At 34.8% G+C, this 19,395-nt stretch overlaps 1 protein-coding gene across 7 annotated transcripts in view; it reads left to right on the plus strand.

Annotated features, from left to right (window-relative positions):
- Nucleotides 1-19,395, plus strand: part of SNX16 (sorting nexin 16) — a 41,124-nt gene that overhangs the window by 10,236 nt on the left and 11,493 nt on the right. For 6 of the 7 annotated variants that reach the window (XM_078072276.1, XM_036100803.2, XM_078072270.1 and 3 more), the window contains 3 exons: nucleotides 853-939; nucleotides 4,537-4,685; nucleotides 17,605-17,674. In XM_078072276.1, the coding sequence (XP_077928402.1) occupies nucleotides 853-939; nucleotides 4,537-4,685; nucleotides 17,605-17,674 (306 nt within the window). The remainder of the gene's footprint in view (nucleotides 1-852; nucleotides 940-4,536; nucleotides 4,686-17,604; nucleotides 17,675-19,395) is intronic. The other variant, XM_078072275.1, reaches the window with a different exon arrangement.

The raw sequence follows: 19,395 nt of genomic DNA on the forward strand, positions 1-19,395 counted from the left end.
TTGTGTGATAGTTATTGAATTTATAAATTAATTTAATCAATTTAGGTAAGTAAAGGACAAGAGTGGCTATTTTTCACAATTTTTCAAGTGTGATTGAGCCTTTCATCAATTTTGAATATTTTAGCATAAAATGTATTTTGGAACTGATGAGTTTTTTTTTTTATTAGTGTGTGCCAAACATTTTGTCTCAAATTTGTCATAGTCATGTTTCTTAAGAAACAAATCTTGCCGCGTGCTTGGGTGGCTCATTCGTTAAGCGTCTGCCTTCAGCTTAGGTCATGATCCCAGGGTCCTGGGATCGAGCCCCGCATTGGGCTCCCTGCTCAGTAGGAAGCCTGCTTCTCCCTCTCCCACTTCCCCTGCTTGTGTTCCCTCTCTTGTTGTGTGTCTCTCTGTCAAATAAATAAAATCTTTTAAAAAAGAAAAGAAAAAGGAACAAATCTTGCTTTTGGTGCCTACATTGATTATTTGTACATTTGATGTTCCAAATGATTTCTTTTTTTTTTTTTTTAAGATTTTTATTTATTTTTTGACAGAGAGAGAGAGAGAGCGAGAGAGGGAACACAAGCAGGGGGAGTGGGAGAGGGAGAAGCAGGCTTCCCTGCTGAGCAAGGAGCCCGATGTGGGGCTCCATCCCAGGACCCTGGGATCATGACCTGAGCTGAAGGCAGACGCTAAACGACTGAGCCACCCAGGTGCCCCAAATGATTTCTGATATTTTTTACATACTAATTGTTATGACCTGGGTTGTCAAGTAAAAGTTTTAAAAATACTTGGTTTGGTTTAAAATTTTAGATATCTTTATATACATTTTTTTTACCTCTCTCTCTCTCTCTCTCTCTCTCTGCATAGGTATATAAAATACTAGTAAAGAAAACCCCAGAAGAAAGTTGGGTAGTTTTCAGAAGATACACTGACTTCTCTAGACTTAATGATAAAGTAAGTACTTTAATAAATCTAAAACGGACTTTTCAGTTTCAAATTATTATCTGTTCCTGACAGTTCTGCTGTTAAATATTTGTGGGTTCTCCTTGTTAGTTATCTGAGTGAAGTCAAACTTTGCTAGTTCCTAAGAAAATTAACTATTTTATTTCATTTTAATAGCCTAAAGACCCATCTTTACACATAACTTCCTTTTTTTAGAAACAAAAAATTATTTTTAGTATAAAAGTATGAAAATCTTAAAACTGCTAACAGAAATATAAATGATTATATAGGGGCGCCTGGGTGACTCAGTCGTTAAGCATCTGCCTTCAGCTCAGGTCATGATCCCAGGGTCCTGGGATCGAGCCCAGCATTGGGCTCCCTGCTCCGCGGGAAACCTGCTTCTCCCTCTCCCACTCCCCTTGCTTGCTTGTGTTCCTGCTCTCGCTATCTCTGTCTCTGTCAAATAAATAAATAAAATGATTATATAAGCTTGTGAATTTGATAAAGATGTATATAAGATTCCCCTAAATCATATGACTATAAGGGAATGAACAACAAAAAATATTTCTAACATAGTGTATTAGTTTTCTATTGCTGTTAACAAATTACCACAAACTTTGTGACCTAAAACATAACTGTTTATTATCTAGTGATTTAGGTGGACTCAGCTGGGTTTGCCACTTAGGGTTAGATAAAGTCAAAGTCAAGCTGTTGGCTAGACTGGGCTCTTCTCTGGAGGCTCTGAGAAAGTATCAGCTTTTGGGTTCATTCAGGTTGTTGGCAGAGTTCAGTTTCTTGTAGTTGTAAGACCAGGGTCCCCATTTCCTTGCTGGTTGTCAGCCAGAGGTTGTTCTTAGTTCATAGAGTGCTGTCCAGTCTTTGCACATGGCCCCTGCACCTTCAAAGTCAGCAGTAGCAGGTCGAGTCCTTTTTGTGCTTTGAATCTCTCTGACTTTCTCTTCTGCCACCAGCCAGGGGGAAAGCTAGACTTTTAAAGGGCTCATGATAAGATCAGGCTCACCGAGATAATCTCTCTATCTTAAGGCCAATTGAAAAGTAACCCTAATTACGTCTGCGTAATCTCTTTTAATGTGTGACATAACAAAATCACAGAAGCAACACCAGGGACAAAGATCATGGGGCCATCTTGGGTGCCTGGGTGGCTCAGTTGGTTAAGCGACTGCCTTCGGCTCAGGTCATGATCCTGGAGTCCCTGGATCGAGTCCCACATCGGGCTTCCTGCTCGGCAGGGAGTCTGCTTCTCCCTCTGACCCTCCCCCCTCCCATGTGCTCTCTCTCTCATTCTCTGTCTCTCAAATAAATAAATAAAATCTTTAAAAAAAAAAAAAAGATCATGGGGCCATCTGGAATTCTGCTTACTGCACATATGAAACAAAGAAAATAATAAAAGCCTCAATGTATTAAAAACTCTTGAAAGTAAATTAGAGTAAACCCAAAAGTAGAAAATACTACAAATGATGTGAACAAGGCAAACCACAGAAGAAATATAAGTGACCAATAAATTTGGAAAACATTTGATATCACAAGGACTCAAAGGAAAATTAAGAAACTATTTTTCACCCATCAAGTTAACAGACATTTAAGTGGTATTATCCATTGTTGGAAATATGAATCTTCCTAGGGGACACAACTTCCTAAAGTTGTACATAATTTTGATACAATAATCACATTTCTGGGATTTATCCAATATAAGAAATCATGGATATGGACAATATTTAGCTCTAAGGATACTTTTCACTGTGTTTTATTCATTGTTATTTTCTTTGTGTTTTAATTTGTTTTTAATAGTTAAAAATTAGAACCAACCTAAATTTGGGGAATTGATAGGGAATTGAGTAAATTGCAGTACAAATGTAATAAAGAAAGAGCTGAGATGTCCACAGAGCTAGAGGGAAATCAATTGAGGCAGGTGAGGGTGGTAGTATTTTAGAAACCAGGAGCATTTCTCCAAAGGAAGCAAGTGGTTTATGATGTTTCTAAGAGGCTAAGTAACCTTGGATTTTGTCTTTGGATCAGAAATCACTCCCTAATTTTGACAGGTGTTTAGTAGAGGAAACTTTACTGGTCCTGTTTTCTCCCATCTGCCACCTTCACTCTCAAAACTTCTAAAGTTAGTATATCCTTATCATTTTTGGTGGTAGGAAACCCATTTATGTGATTTTGCAGTTGCCTGGCTGCCAAAAAGTTTCTGCCATTCTAAAAACCTCAATTTGAATGAAAGGTAAAATATAAAATGCTAAACTATTTTATTCTTTATTTAGGTATTATCAAAATGACTTTTTGTAATATGCCAAAATAAAGTATTATTTGTAATATATTTCCATCATTAAATATGAATTTTATTTAAGGTTCCTGAGTTATTATTACACTGATGAATTAAAAACCTATAATTCTGTACTTATAATTAAATAATAATTAATAATAATTAAGAAGATCAAAGTAATTCATGAAGTTACCAGATACTTAAGTGGAATTCTTAACTTGCTTATGAAATTGTTATAATTTTTGTTCATGAAGACTAATTTCTAACAGTTTCAATTTAGAGCTATTTAATCCTTTATGACTTGCTACTTTTCTTTTGAGGGCTCAATTATTATTTAATGTTTACTTCTCTTTACCTCTCTGGATTCATCTTTATATTGCTATAATAGTTCTTATCTTAGGCAAGTTGAGATTTAGATAACTCTTAAGCTTTTAAAGAAGGATGTTAGTAGGAATTTAAGTTAGTAAATATCTCCTACATATTCCAAGTTGGGCACTTAAAATTAATAAGTATCTATGTCAGTGTTCTAGGTACCAGAAAGAGCTCTATCCATCACCAGCTTTTACTTGCAAGAATCAAAAAAATATGTGTAAAAGACCACAGTCTGGGGGAAAATATTTGTCATACTTATTACATCTGACAGAGGACCTGTATCCAGAATATATAAAGAACTCTTGCAACTTAATAATAAAAAGATAAATAACCCAATTTTTTTAAATGGAGGGGTTAGAAGAGTTGAATAGATAATTCACCAAAAATATGCAAATCTAAAAAAGCCCATAAGAAAATAGTTAACATCATTTGTCAACAGAGAAATGCATATTAAAGCCACAGTGAAATACTACTACATACCCACCAGAATGGCTAACATTACAAGGATGGACAATGCCAAGTGTTGGCAAGGATATGGAGCAGCTGTAACGCCTGTGTATATACAACTGGTAGAAATCAGTAAGTAAACTATTGAGATATAAAAAGTTTAGCTGAGGGGCGCCTGAGTGGCTCAGTCGTTAAGCGTCTGCCTTTGGCTCAGGTCATGATCCCAGGGACCTGGGATTGAGCCCCGCATCGGGCTCCCTGCTCCGTGGGAAGCCTGCTTCTCCCTCCCCCACTCCCCCTGCTTGTGTTCCCTCTCTTGCTGTGTCTGTCTCTGTCAAATAAATAAATAAAATCTTTAAAAAAAAAAAGTTTAGCTGAATTTCATTTTATTTTCATATTTTATTTTAAGTTTATTTCATGAACAAGTTCATGTAGTTAACAGGATAGATTTTATAGAATTGATATGTTGAGTTGAACATTGTATTTTCTTTTTTCTTCTTTTTCAGTTAAAAGAGATGTTTCCAGGCTTTCGATTAGCACTTCCACCAAAACGCTGGTTCAAAGATAATTACAATGCTGACTTTTTAGAAGATAGGCAACTAGGATTACAAGCATTTCTTCAAAATTTAGTGGCTCACAAAGACATTGCTAACTGGTATGTAACAAACTGAAACAACTTGTTTAAACTAAAGAACAAATATAGGACCATAGTTATTCAAGCACAAAAATACAAAGTAGGAATATAATTACTTGTCCTCTCTAATATGGTACTACTTGGAATTTTCTTGCTTTTTATCAGTAAGAATTTTATTTGGCATTTGATTTGTATTAACCCTTTTAAAAAGTCAGCAAAGTTAAAAATTTTTCAATATAAAAAAAAAATTAGGGGCGCCTGGATGGCCCAGTTGGTTAAGTGTCTGTCTGCCTTCAGCTCAGGTCATGATCTCCCAATCTTGGGATCAAGCCCCATGTTGGCTCCCTGCTCAGTGGGGAGTCTGCTTGTCCCTCTCCCTCTGCCCCTCCCCACCCCCTGCTTGTGTGTGTGCTCTCTCTCTCTCATATAAATAAATAAAGTCTTTAAAAAAATTTTTAAGTTAAAAATTCGGTGTACCATATACTCAAACCACCCAACAGTAAACTTGATTTTAGTATTTAGTATTTTAGCAATCATTTAAACAAAGTGGCCCACATATTAGATTTTTGGTTAATATAACATTATATAATTGTGAAGGTAATATTCTTACATTTCTCCAAAGTAATGCAAAAATATGAAGATTGTGAAGTTGGGTTAATGTATATAGAGGGTAAAGTGTGAAAATAAAAACCATTAAAGAGGGAGAGAAAGGATCTATACAGTTTTTTGCTTCTGAAAATATTTATAAGAAAATTGTTTTATGATTTAATATCAGCTAAGTATCTGTTTTTGGAATTTACATTATCAGATAAATTTGAACTCTTTTGAGAGTTACAAGGCAGCATTTACAAGGCAGCAATAGCATATTGTTTAACTATCTATATCTATAACTGTCTTCAGCAGTTTTTCACATAAGGTTGGAAAACAAGGCAACCATCCTGTCTCACTTTTTCTCCCCTTTTTTCTCAATCTTTTTATTTTAATGTATATCATTAAATATACATTAATTACATTAATGTAATATAATACATAACACAAATGCCATGCATATACATCTTGTTTCCTAATGTGTGCTGCCCAAGCTTGATGGCTACTGCTTGAGATCTCTGCCAGTCCCCCTCATTTTCCTCTATGAAAGGAACTACAAGTTAGACCCCTTCTCTCAACTCCAGATTCATATCTGCATTTGCCTCCTTGACATCTCCTTCAGATATCTCAAAGTGACATCAAACCCAGGTAAAAGCTTACTCTCCAGACTTTTCCCAATGTTCAGCAGCAGCATTTACCCAGAACCTGGGAGTCATCCTTGACACAACCCTCTCTACCCTTATCCCTTCCTTTATATTTTAAATTCCACTCAAATCTACTTTTCTCCACTCCTGCCATCACCACCCTAGTCTAAGCCATTATCTCTTACCTGAATCACTGCAGAAGGTTTCCTCTGGTCTTCCTCATCTGCTCTTATTTCTGTAGCTCATTGGAGCCACAGTGATCTTTTTTAATGCAGTTGAAGTCATTTTTTCTGGTCCCTGCCTACCTGCCTGTCTTTCCAACTTCATGTTTTATTATTCCTCCCTGACCTTGTTCTCTGTACTTAGCTGTATTGGTCTTTTAATTCTCCAAAATCACCTTGTTCCTTTGTCCCTTAGGGCCTTCAAAGGAAAGACAATGTTTGTTCCCTGGAAAGACAATGTTTCACACTACTACCCCACCCAGCCCTGGCCTAGATAATATCTATATATCCTTCATATTTCAGTTAAAGACTTCACTTCCTTGGGCTTTTCTAACCATCCCCTCACTTACCACCACCACCACCAAAGTTTAGTTCTTTCTTATAGAATCTGTACCAGTCCTCAGCTGGTTCTGAGAGACAAATCCTAGTGCCTTAAGTGAGACACCCATTGTATGTATGAATTAACTTCTCACCTGTACTTCCAGGATGGTACTAGCTATGTGCCAGTCTTAAGGGCATTGAGAAAATAGTCCCTCAAGTCATTGTCCTTAGCATCTGATTCTCTCATGGAATCCCAGCTGAGAAAGGCTGGTTGGTACTTTAATCTCAGCATTTCAGTTTGTAAGTATTTCTCTGATTATTTGATTGTGTTTCTCCTACCGGGTTGTAAAGTGCATATGTAATTGTAGGTCATTTGGCTGTTTTGCTCACGATTCAATGTGCAGCACTTAACACAGTGCTAATACAAAGTCTGTGCTCAGTAAGAGTACCTGTTAAACAAATGGCTGGATATTTGCTATTGTATTATTTATAAGAAACAAGTTTGAAGGAAATATGACAAAATATTAGTGATTGTGTGTTCTAGGCGGGGGAACGTGGGTGCTCCCTACTTTTCAAAATTTTTACATCTCAAAAGAAAAAAAGGGCTAGTGTTAATTCAGACACACAAAGCAGGAATAAAAACCAACAAACTCTAAAATCATAGCAAGAGCCTTTTGAAGAACATATATCTTAGACCATACCAAAAGAAGACTTTTACAGCTAAAAAGTCAACATACATATCTTATCCCCTTTATCTTCTCTTTTATTCAGTAAACACAAATGCCATGCATATACATCTTGTTTCCTAATGTGTGCTGCCCAAGCTTGATGGCTACTGCTTGAGATCTCTGCCAGTCCCCCTCATTTTCCTCTATGAAAGGAACTACAAGTTAGACCCCTTCTCTCAACTCCAGCCCCTTTATCTTCTCTTTTATTCAGTAAACCTTTATGTCTTAGTATTAAAAATATTGTGGTGAGGGGCGCCTGGGTGGCTCAGTTGGTTGAGCAACTGCCTTCAGCTCAGGTCATGATCCTGGAGTCCCGGGATCGAGTCCCACATCAGGCTCCCTGCTCAGCAGGGAGTCTGCTTCTCCCTCTGACCCTCCCCCCTCTCATGTGCTCTCTCTCTCCTCTCATCCTCTCTCTCAAATAAATAAATAAAATCTTTAAAAAAAAAAAATATTGTGGTGACTTAAAATCAAATTTATTCTATAAATGACTATACTCTATTTTTATATATTGAAATATTAAATAATATAAACCACATTAATAAACTGATTTTGTGATATCTTGATTTTTTAAATAGTGAAAGCATATCTTAGTTTTGTCTCATTTTTTTAAAAATTATGGGTAGTAGATCTCTGTCTCTAAGGTAGGCATATAAGGTACATTTGAGATCCTGTTACTAAAACTGTACACTTTTTTTTAAAGATTTATTTATTTATTTGAGGCTGGAAGGAGCAGAGGGAGAGAATCTTCAAACATACTCCCTTGCTGAGTGCGGAGCCGGACGTGGGGCTTGATCTCACCACCCATGAGATCATGACCTGAGCCAAAACCAGGAATGGGACACTCAGCTAGCTGAGTCACCCAGGCACCCCTAAGACTGTATACTTTAAGAACAGTGGTAGTGGTCTTGCTCAACTCATAAATAGGTGTTTCAGAGAAACAAATTTTCTTGGCCAAATAAATTGGAAAAGGTTTCATTTGACATTCCTAGAGTATTGAAAGTTCTAAGAAGTCTTACATGAAAGAATGTAGTGCGCCTCACATTTGCCTACTTACTTGCCTTTGTCATGTTGCATCATCAAACATTTAGGGATTACTGTCAGATAAATTGAACTCAAGATGAAGTATTTATGCCTTGTTTATTCTAGAGTAACCATTATCTTTTTTGTGGGTTATGGATACCATTATTTATTTCACAGTTTAAAAAGCTTCTTAATAAGCTTCTGTTTAAAGCTTGAGTAAAGGGAGGGGAAGAAGAGTTATTTATCTGTATCTTAAGCATTTGCTCTGTGTCGACCCAAGAAGGATATGAAAGAAACTGAGGGTGTACTCATTGGTCTTAAAATTCATTTGAAGAAATTCGGCTTCTGTATGAACAAAATAAGGGAGTTTATGAAAGGCTACTTGTATGATACAGGTTATAAAAGTAGCAGGAACTCAGAGAAGGGGAAGATTGGTCCTTTGTTCAATGATCAAGCAATACTGAAGTAGGAAGTAGGATTTGAGAACATTGAAGGCTAAATTAAAATTATGGGTAGGAAGATAAATATGAGCCATAAACAAATAACTAGAAGATATCTAGGAAGTGTAGGATTGCCAAAAGGCATTTATGAATTTCCCCTAAGGGAGAAAAGGAGAAAAGAGAAAATCTCAACACATCTGTATGAAAACCTAAAACAACATTTAAGAATCAGTATTTAGGGGTGCCTGGGTAGCTCATTTGGTTAAGCGTCCAACTCTTGGTTTTAGCTCAGGGTTGTGAGATCACGCCCCCCTCTGTGGGCTCCATGCTCAGCATAGAGTATGCTTGAGACTCTCTCTCACCCTCTCCCTCTGCCCCTCCTAGCCACGCTCACGCTCACACTCGCGCGCGTGCTCTCTGTCTCTCTCTCAAATAAATAAATAAATCTTAAGAAAAAAAAAGAATCACTACTTAAAACATCAATTAGTTGTAAATTACCTGTTGGTATACCTATTAGCATCCTTTTAGAGTTGTAATGGCAGCATAGAAAAATTACTATCTTTACATGGCCAAGTAATTATTTGATATTAATTCTTTATAGATTTATAATTGTAGTCCTTTCACTTTCCTTTTTTTATATCCTTAATGCTTCACAACACAGTTACTTCTTAACATTCATGTTGGCTAAGAGCTTGCCATTACATAACTGGCAGCTCTTAATATTATAACCTCTCTAACTGTAACAAAGCAGAAGTAGAAGAAATAAGAACTGAAAGGATACTAAGGATTGTTGGTCTGAAAGTTTTAAGATAATATTATTTTCAGATGCATTTAGAAAATACAAAGTAAGAAAACATTAAAAACTTAATATTTTTAAGATTTCAATAAATCAAAGGATTTATTATTAATTTTGTCTGTTCCATAAATATTTATTTAGGTCTCACTCTATATAAGGTAGTGTAGTACACAAAGGTGCATTAGATACTGATCCTTTAATCAAGAAAATTGAATAGGAGGCATAGTCACCGCAAAAAAACTATCATGAGTAGAGTTAGATCTCTTTCAGAGGGGGAAGAGAGAGAGAACTATTGACTGGGAGAATTAGAGGAGGCTTCCTAGAGGGTGACATTTGAGCTGGATTTTAAAGAATTAATGATATTTGGACCGACAAGGAGAAGGTGAATAAGGACCTTACAAATGAGAGGGAGTATGCTATCAAAATGCAGAAGCAAGAAGACACAGGTCCTGTGCCAGCAGCATGTGACTGTCACGGTGAAGGATATCTAAAGATGGATGGAGGGGAAAAGTCTTACACTGCACAATTGGGTTATAGTTATTTGCTATATATAGTTATTTACAAATTATATATTATAAATGACATATTTTATATATTATAAGTACAGTTATTTACTGGTTTATACTATCTTATGCTACTTTGAAATTGTTGCATCATTTAATCAGCACAGCAAATATTTTACTATTCTCTATTTTCAGAAGCACTATACAAATATCCTGATTTACCAAGTTTTTTTCTTTTTAATTATTTAAAATAGAGGGGTTAAATTATATAATTTTTTTCATATTACCATCCATCTATAAGGACTTCAGTGCCAAACATTCATGTTTTAAATTCTATATGTGTTAAGAAAAAAAAAAAAGGTCAGGATGGATTTGCATTAACAGCAGTTCATAGTAAAAAAAAAAAAAAAATAGTGTAGAAGAATTTACATGAAGGAGCAATTGAAAAAAAATGATAATATTTACCCTTTAAAAAGCAAAAGTACTTGGGGGATAAAATAGCCATCTTCACATATTTGAAAGATTGTGATGGGGAGAAAGATTAATCAGACGATACTTAGCTTTAAAACAGTGTATCTGCAACTGTAGTGTATCTTGTTAAAGTGAAGCCCTGAATCAGCAGGTCTGGAGCGAAGATTCTGCATTTCTAACAGGTTTCTAGGTGATGCTGATCCAAGGACCTCATTTTTAATAGCAAGACTAACATGTAAAACTAGGAATAATAGTGAGAAATTAGAGGAAGACCCTATCAGTTCAGATAAGAAAGAATTACATATCATTTCAGGCTATCGAATATAAAAATATTCTGCTTTTTTTTTTTTTTTTTTTTTTGGAGAAAGTTTCTCTTTACCTTAAGTATTTAAAAAGGCTAAATAACCATTAGTGGTATTGAAGGGGGGATTATTAAATGGGATATATTGGATTAGATGACTTCTTAGGTCTCTTCTAATGGTAAAATTCAGTAATTCTATAATTCTTGAACAGGAATACTTAAACTATTTTTAAGCATTTTCAACCTGAACTATGTTCTCACAGGAAATTTTTTTAATGTATGTAAATTGTTTTTATATATAAAGATATTATCAAGAGAAGTTAGGTTAGTCTTAGTATTTTTATAATGAAAGAAAAATTCAGTTATATATGCAATAGCTCATATGCCAACTCATGAGAACCAACACATTATTGCTAAGATTGGTCAAGTGATTTTCACCACTAATGTTAGTTTGGTAGACATTCAATTATGGACAGTTTTTTAAAATGCAATGAAGCCAGATATTTTGTATTCAGATACCTCTAAACTCTTATCTAATTAAATTGGGTGTCAGAGACCTTATGCAAAATTCGTTTTTTTGGGCTGAGTAGTGAAATAATTTTAGTCAATTGCTTACCTGATTTTAATCAATGTCTTCAATTGGAAAATGAGGTAATTGAGCTAAGTAGCTTCTAAAAGTTCCCTTTCAACTCTAAATTTCTCATATCCTATTCTTTTTATTGTACTTCCTCATGAATCTTAAGGTCACACCATCAGAAACAACCAGATTTTGACCTTTTAACTCTTAAGACTTTTGGTCTTGTTGCTATTCAGAGTTTACCTTCTTGTGAAAGTAGGAGTATCTGTTAAAACCTAAAATCCATCTCAAATTTGAGAATTGTAGTAGAGTGTTTATCTGTAACAGTGGATAGAAATTTGTTCTGATGCTCTTAACAGTTGCATTAAATTTTTTTCTAATTGTATAACTCTTACAAATAAAGTCATTATTTGTGGAATACTTACTCTATGCTGTGCTAATTGGTTTGAATATGGTCTCTACAGTCCAGAAACATCATCCACCTTTTGGTGAAGCAGACAATACTTGATACTGATAAACAGACAATACTTGGTTTGATAAACAGACAATACTAATAATACAGTGTAATAAGTGCTGTGAAAGGGATCTCTTCAAGGTGCTATGGTAATACATATAAGAATATTGAACCTAGGGGCTCCTGCATAACTCAGTCACTTAAGAGACTGATTCCGGCTCAGGTCATGATCTCAGAGTCATGAGATCGAGCCCCATATGGGGCTTTGAGCTGGGCATGGACCCTGCTTGAGATTCTCTCTCTCCCTCTCCCTCTGCCCCTCCCCACCAGTTCACACACCCATTCATGCACCTGCCCGCTCACGCACCTGGCTCCCTTGCACGCACACGCACACGTGCATTCTCTCTCTCTCACTCTCTCTCTGAAAAAAAATTTAAAAAAAGAATACTGAACCTAACATGGGTAGGAAAGGGGATCTAGTCAGAAAAGACTCCATGAGGAGAAAATAGATGAGCTGAGTCACAAAGAATAAATATGAGTTAGCCAGATAAAGGTGGGAAGGATGGGCCAGGATAATAGCAGCAAGCATGAGTAAAGGTATGGAGGCATGAAATAGACATGAAGATGTACTATTTTTGAAGTGTCAGTTAGGAAAGACAGTTAAAACTGAAATGTAGGCAGGTGTTTTATGCCAACAGAAGGATCTTGGCTTTGTGCCCTCTTGCTAGAGGAGGCATAGATGGGTTTTAAGCTGGGTTTGACATAAAACGTTTGTTTTTTAAGTACTCTGGATTAGAAGGAATAAAACTGAACATAGGGACAAAAGTGGGCTAGTAATTAGGCAAGAGATAATCAAGATCTAAACTGGTTCCCCACTGCTTCCATATTCCACCACAGGATTCTAAACGTGAACCCTTCAGCCTCACACCCAACCAGTCCATCTCCACTGTGACCCTCACTGTCACCAGCCTTGATCCCTGAGTCCTTATTCTCCAGGTTGTGTTTAATGTCAATTTTTTGTTATTTTCTTTTAGCTGTTAGAGAATACTGAAGAGAAATACTAACCGATACAACATTTCTGTCTGAAATCCTTGAGGAATATTTTCATGCAGTAGCCTTTTTGTGCTTAATCTGATTTTGATAGAATTGGCATCTAGTATTTTTAGTGCACTTTTTACTTAGTTCTTGATTGACCTTTTAATGAATTATAGGCATTAGTTTTAAGGGTTTTTTTTTTTAAATATACATTTCAAGATGAAGAGTACATTTAGCTATTAAATTACTGGTTTTTTAAAAAAAATTGAAATGTAAACAGATACATATCTATGAAAGAAAAAAAGTAAAATATAATAGTAAATAGAAGATGAAAGTTCCCCACATGAAATAGTTTTTTAAGAAGTTCGAAAATATAGTAAAACTGTGAAAGAAAACTTTTTTAGAGAATCAGAGGAAGAAATAACGTTATAGGGCAAATTTGCTCAGATAAAAAAATGCTGAGGGATACCATCTGTGGTCTCCTTATCTTCAGGCAAGCTAAGTCAACAACTGATCTCAATTTTAAAATAGTTTTCCCAAACACACTAAAAAGCTACTCTAGGTAATAAAGGGAATAGATACAAAGTCTTTCTTTACCTTTTAATTCCAGATTGTTGGATTTTTCTCTTAGATAGGTTTCTCTTTTATCCTGTTTTTCTTACCTTTATTATCATAGCCAAATGGAATCAAAAGTATTAACGATTGAATATGGAGGAGAGATTGGGGGCTATACTGAACCTTTCAGTGAACAAGGAGGAAAAAAAGAAAGACTTTCTTCTTAAAAATTGACTTCTAGGGGGTAACAGGGTGATGGGTATTAAGGAGGGCACAGGTTGTGATGAGCACTGGGTGTTACGTAACTAAGGATCACTGAACACTACATCAAAAACTAATGATGTACTATACAGTGGCTAACTGAACATAATAAAAAAATAAAATAAAAACTTCAATTCTCTGGAAAAAAAATTAACTTCTATTTAATTTATAGACCATTTAATAATAATAGACTCTGCTATTTATATTTTATTTGAATTCAGTTAATTTGTTTATAAGTTATACATTGATAATATGTAGGAAATCAGTGAGCAGAACCATGGCACACATAAGCAGTCAAATATTGATCAAATCTAAATAAGGTTCTCTAGTCAGTGATTCTCACGCAGGGGTAAAGGTTTCCTTTTCTAGGGGGGAAAAAGGTATCAGAATGTCTGTGAAAGAAATTGTTTTCTCAAACATTACCATCTCCCAGAGATTCTTGTGTGTCCCTCTCCTATGGGAATAGTTTGAGCATAATGACTCTCTTCCGCTGCCACCTGAGTCCTGTTGAAACCGAGGAAATGTAGTGAAACCCTGAGAAAGTATTTTATAAATCAGAGTTGTATAGCCAGTTTTAAATTTCGTTCTTATGTTACAGATTAAAGAAGGTGGGGCATGGAATATGACCTTGAGCTGTATTGGAAAAAAACTTAGGGAGTCCATTGGATTTTGTCTGAGTAGCACTCTAGTGAGCTATATAGATCATAAACATTTTTCTCTTTTTACTGAAGTATTAATTGATATACAATATCCCATTAGTTTCAAGTGTACATCATAGTGATTCAGTATTTTTATACATTATAAAATGATTCCCACAGAAAGTCTAGTTACCATCTGTCACTACAAAGTTACTGCAATGTTACTGACTATATTCCCTATGCTATATATTAGGTGAAGGGGATTAAGAGCTACAGACTTTCAGTTGTAAAATAAGTCATGGGGAGGTAATATAGATCATAAAGATGTTTAGGGAAAGAGAATGAAATAGAAAAGCCACTCCAAAAAAGATATGCAGCTGGGTACATTGTCAACATCACTGTTGATCTTGGGCTAAATTTCTACTGTAAGTCAAAGGTATAAAAAGAGATACATATATTCCCTTAACTACTTTGTCTCTCGTAGCAGCAGCATTTCAATAATTAGAGTAATTTGCAAACATAAAAATGTTCCTAAAGAATGAGGAAGTCTGGGTGTAAAGCTATAAGAAAACAATGTCTCACATTGAGTTATCATACACTGAAAGTATTAAAAAGAAAAAAAGACCCTTCTGTAAACTTCTATGCACTTTCCTTATCAATCTTAAAGGCTGTTCTCAGGGTTTCATCTAGACTTTTGACCTCTCAGTCCCAAGATCAGTTTATTTCCTGTGATTCAATTTTTGCCTAATAGTTGGTTTTCTAATAATGGGAAGATAGAAGTATAATAGCTAAACCAAAAGAATGTGTGGTGGTCCTGTTCTTCTCTGTGCTCTTAGACCAATTGCAGTATTCTAGAGGCCTTGGTTAAAGGATACAGACAAGTTGAATGTTTTCTGAGGGAAGTGACCAGCAAGGGGAAAGGATCCAAATGAACCATAATATAACAGAAAAGAATTTAAAGGTGAAAAGGCACATATTTTTGCTCAGACAGATTTAAGGTCTTGCTCTACCACTTGCACTTGTATGAATCATTTTAACTCTCTGAACTTTGGTATCATTTGTAAAATGGAAATATAATGTCTTCACCTCACATGATTATTGTGAAAATTAAATGAAATAGGATATATGAAAGCCCTGTGTGTGAAATGTACTTTAAATTAGAAATGATAACTTTGTGGGGCGATAGATATGTTAATTAACTTGATTGTAGTTCACATTTTACAATGTATACTTAAATCAAGTTGCACACCTTAAATATATACAATTTTTAATTGTCAGTTACACCTCAGTAAAACTGGGGGAAAAACATTGGTTCCATGAGTGCAGAGACCATACAGGCTGTAAGTACACAATAAATTTTGTTACAGGATTAAAAAAAAAGAAAATATTAGTGTATTAGTATTGCTTTGGGGGAATATAAGGTTAGAGGAACTGTAACATTCTCAACGTGCTTTTAGGGTTATCATGTGAAAAAGGACTTAGATATGCCCTGAATGGCTCAAAAGCAGAACTAAGATTCATGAGTAGAAGCTGCAGGGAGAAAAATTTCAGCTCACTAGAAGAAATAATTCTCTAATTTTTAGTATTTTTCAAACATAAGATGGTTTATTCTAAGAGGTGGAACGTTCCCTATTCCTGGAGTTGTTTAGGTATACTCTTGGCTGAACACATGAAAAGGATAAAAAGCATACTATGGATCACATTTTTTAAAAAGCAGCTAGATCACATTTAAGATCCTTTCCATCTCTATAATTTCATGATTATGAATACTCAAGTTTTTTTTCAGTTTCCCTGAATCTGTGTCCTTTATTACCTGTATTGTCAAGATTTTATCGTCCACAGATTTACTCCTCTTTGTTCTGTCTTTGCAATCTTCTGGATTAATTTCTTAACACCACTCTCTATACTAATTCACATTATTTTTACTTTTGAAAGGCTTCAATGTATATTCCACCCATTTGTCTCTTCAGGACCATCCCCTGTCATGTCATCATCAACCCATCTGACCCAGTATGAACCCCAATGTACATCCCCTTTTCAGCATAGGTTGACATCTATACAGTATATCAAAATACCATATTTTTATCCTTTTATACCTAAAAATTTTAAGTCTCCATGTTTGTTCTAACATGTACACAGAGTTGCCTCTCAGTCCAAAATTGCTTTTAGGAAGGTGAGTATTTTTGTAACAAGGAACTTAAGTTTTCTACCGTTTTAACCTATTTCTGATAATTGCCAAAGACAACAATACCATATTACAGTTGCTCCCTTGAACAACACAGGTTTGAACTGCATAGATCCTCTGATACACAGATTTTTTACAGCATAATACTATAAATGTATTTTCCTTATGATTTTCTAAATAACATTTTCCTTTCTCTAGCTTACTTTATTGTAAAAATGCAGTATATAATATACAATATATGGGTTAATTGACCATTTATGTTACGGAGAAGGCTTCCAGTCAACAGTAGGCTATTAGTAGTTAACTTTTTTTTTTTTTTAAAGATTTTATTTATTTATTTGACAGAGAGAGAGAGAGAGCACAAGCAGGGGGAACAGTTGAGGGAGAGGGAGAAGCAGGTTCCCCGCCAAGCAGGGAGCCCGATGCGGAGCTCGATCCCAGGACCCTGGGATCATGACCTGAGCCGAAGGCAGACACTTAACCATCTGAGCCACCCAGGTGCCCCAGTAGTTAACTTTTTGAAGAGTCAAAAGTTATATGCAGATTTTCAGCTACACAGGGGGTCAGCACCCCTAACCCCTGTGTGGTTGAAGGGTCAACTGTATTTCATTATTTTGAAATTTATGGTAATTCAGAAATGAGTTGTTCAGTATTTTTTTCTCTTAAACTCTTCAGGGAAAATATTTATGTAAATTACTGTAATAAACATGATTGCAAGAAAAATCTTTAACTTGTTTCAGAGTAAATACTTTTCAGTTACTTTAGAAGCATCTCCTGACAATGAAACAAATAAAGTATAAATTAGAAATGGTATTTCTTCATAACAAGATAATGACATTTTTAGATTAGTTTAAATTAATAATTTTGGAAGTAATACTGTTTCTATTCATCATTTAGGTTGGTTTCCTATACCATTATTCTGACTTACATTTTATCTCCTGCAGTATGAATTTACAGTCTCTATGTTCATAAGATCTTAGAAAATGGTTTAAAATCTTTGTATCTTCCATAGATTTTATATTTGTATTTGGTTGGTTGTGTGAAAACACATAAACCAACTTGCTGCTTTTGGTATATCCCCAAAACCAACTTGCTTAAAACACTGTATATCTTCAAAGTAACTTTCGCTTTCTGTCTTTTGTAAACTTATTTGTACCCCAGCTTATTTTTTTTTTTTTTTTTTTTTCCCCTTTGAAAAGCCTTGCAGTGAGAGAATTTCTTTGTCTGGATGATCCACCAGGCCCATTTGATAGCCTAGAAGAAAGCAGGGTAAGTGCTGTATTATATATCACATGGAAAGGGGAACAAATAACACAGTACAATAACTACATTGTTTCTTGAATGGGATAGCAAACAGCAAAATATTATAATTTCACACCATCATAGTTTTACACAGAAAGCTTTTAATGTTTGAGTCAAAGGTGTCTTTCATTGAAATACATGAACCTAGTTCAGTGAAAAAAATAAAAGTTCATACATGTCATGCCATCAATGAAGCTCTAAAATTAAATCTTGCATTTCTTTTCCTCCTTATTTTTACTATTTGAAAAAAATCATACAGAAATTTATTTTACTACATTTAAAAATGCTGTTTGTATGCTGAGTTTTCTTCCATCTAAATATCAAAGTAAAGAACCTACAATTAAAATCAATTAAAATGTACCCTTCAAAAGTAGAAGTTATTGTCTTGTTATCAATTCAACTCAAGCTTGATGCTCCTCAAATTACGCTAATTGATGTGTTAGAGTGGCCTATTTCTCGAAGCAATTGGCTAGATTCACAAAACAGATTTGGTAATAATAGATTAGGTAGGATTTTATGCAAGTTTTTTTCCCCTAATGTTCAATGGCATTTAAATGGAACAGATTTAATTGGTAGATTTGTAATGTTTTCAGTTAAACTGAATCTGTTCTTTCTATTAGAGTGAATGCCATAGCTTTTTGGAAATAGCTTTATTGAAGTAAAAATTTCATCCATAAAATTAGCTATTTGCTATTCCATTGTAAATGTATAATTTAATAATTTTTAGTAAATTTATAGAACTATGCCACCATCACCATAATTCAGTTTTAGAAATTCCCTTGAAAAAAATTCCTACAAACCATTTCGCCATCAGTCCAACACTCCCAGCTCCAGACAACTACTGATGTGCTTTCAGTTTCTACAAATTTGCCTTTTCTGTACATTTTATGTAAATAGAGTCGTGTGTGTGTGTGTGTGTGTTCAGTATTCAATATACATAATATTTTACAAATGCAGTATGCATAACATATACAGTATATAATCTTTACATCTACATTCTTTCACTTAGCATCATGTTTTTGAGGGTCAACCATGATAGAGCTTCTATGAATATATAGAATATATAGCAATATTTTTTGTTGCTGCATGGTTTTTCGTTTGCATATACCACATTTTGTTTATCTAGTCACCAGTTGGACATTTGAATAGTTTCCACTTTTGTGCTATTTTGAATAATGCTGCTGTGAACAATCTCATAGAGGCTTTGTGTTGACATTTGTCTTCATTTCTCTTGGACTGATCCCTAGAAATGGAACATTTGCTTATATGGCAAATTATGTTTAACTTTTTAAAGAAACTTACAAACTGTTTTTGAAGTAGCTATACCGTTTTACATTCCCACCACTAGTATTTGAGAGTTCCAGTTTATCCATGTCCTCATAAGTGTGATTTATCTGTCTTTGGAGTGTAGTCATTCTTATGGGTGTGTAGTGGTATTGTACTATAGTTTTAATTTGCATTTCCCTAATTTTTTATGTTGGTCACTTTTTTTAAATTTGTTGATCACTTTTTCATGTGTCTTTTAGCCATTTATATGTTTGATGAATTGTCTGTTTAAGTCTTTTGCCCCCCCCCCTTTTTTTTGTTTGGCTGTTTTATTGAGTTGTAAAACTTCTTTATTTTGAATAAAAGTCCTTTATCAAAGATATCTGATTTGCAAATATTTTCTCCTGATCTGTATGTGTCTT

Source organism: Halichoerus grypus, chromosome 5 (assembly GCF_964656455.1).
Source record: "Halichoerus grypus chromosome 5, mHalGry1.hap1.1, whole genome shotgun sequence".
Lineage (NCBI taxonomy): Eukaryota > Metazoa > Chordata > Mammalia > Carnivora > Phocidae > Halichoerus > Halichoerus grypus.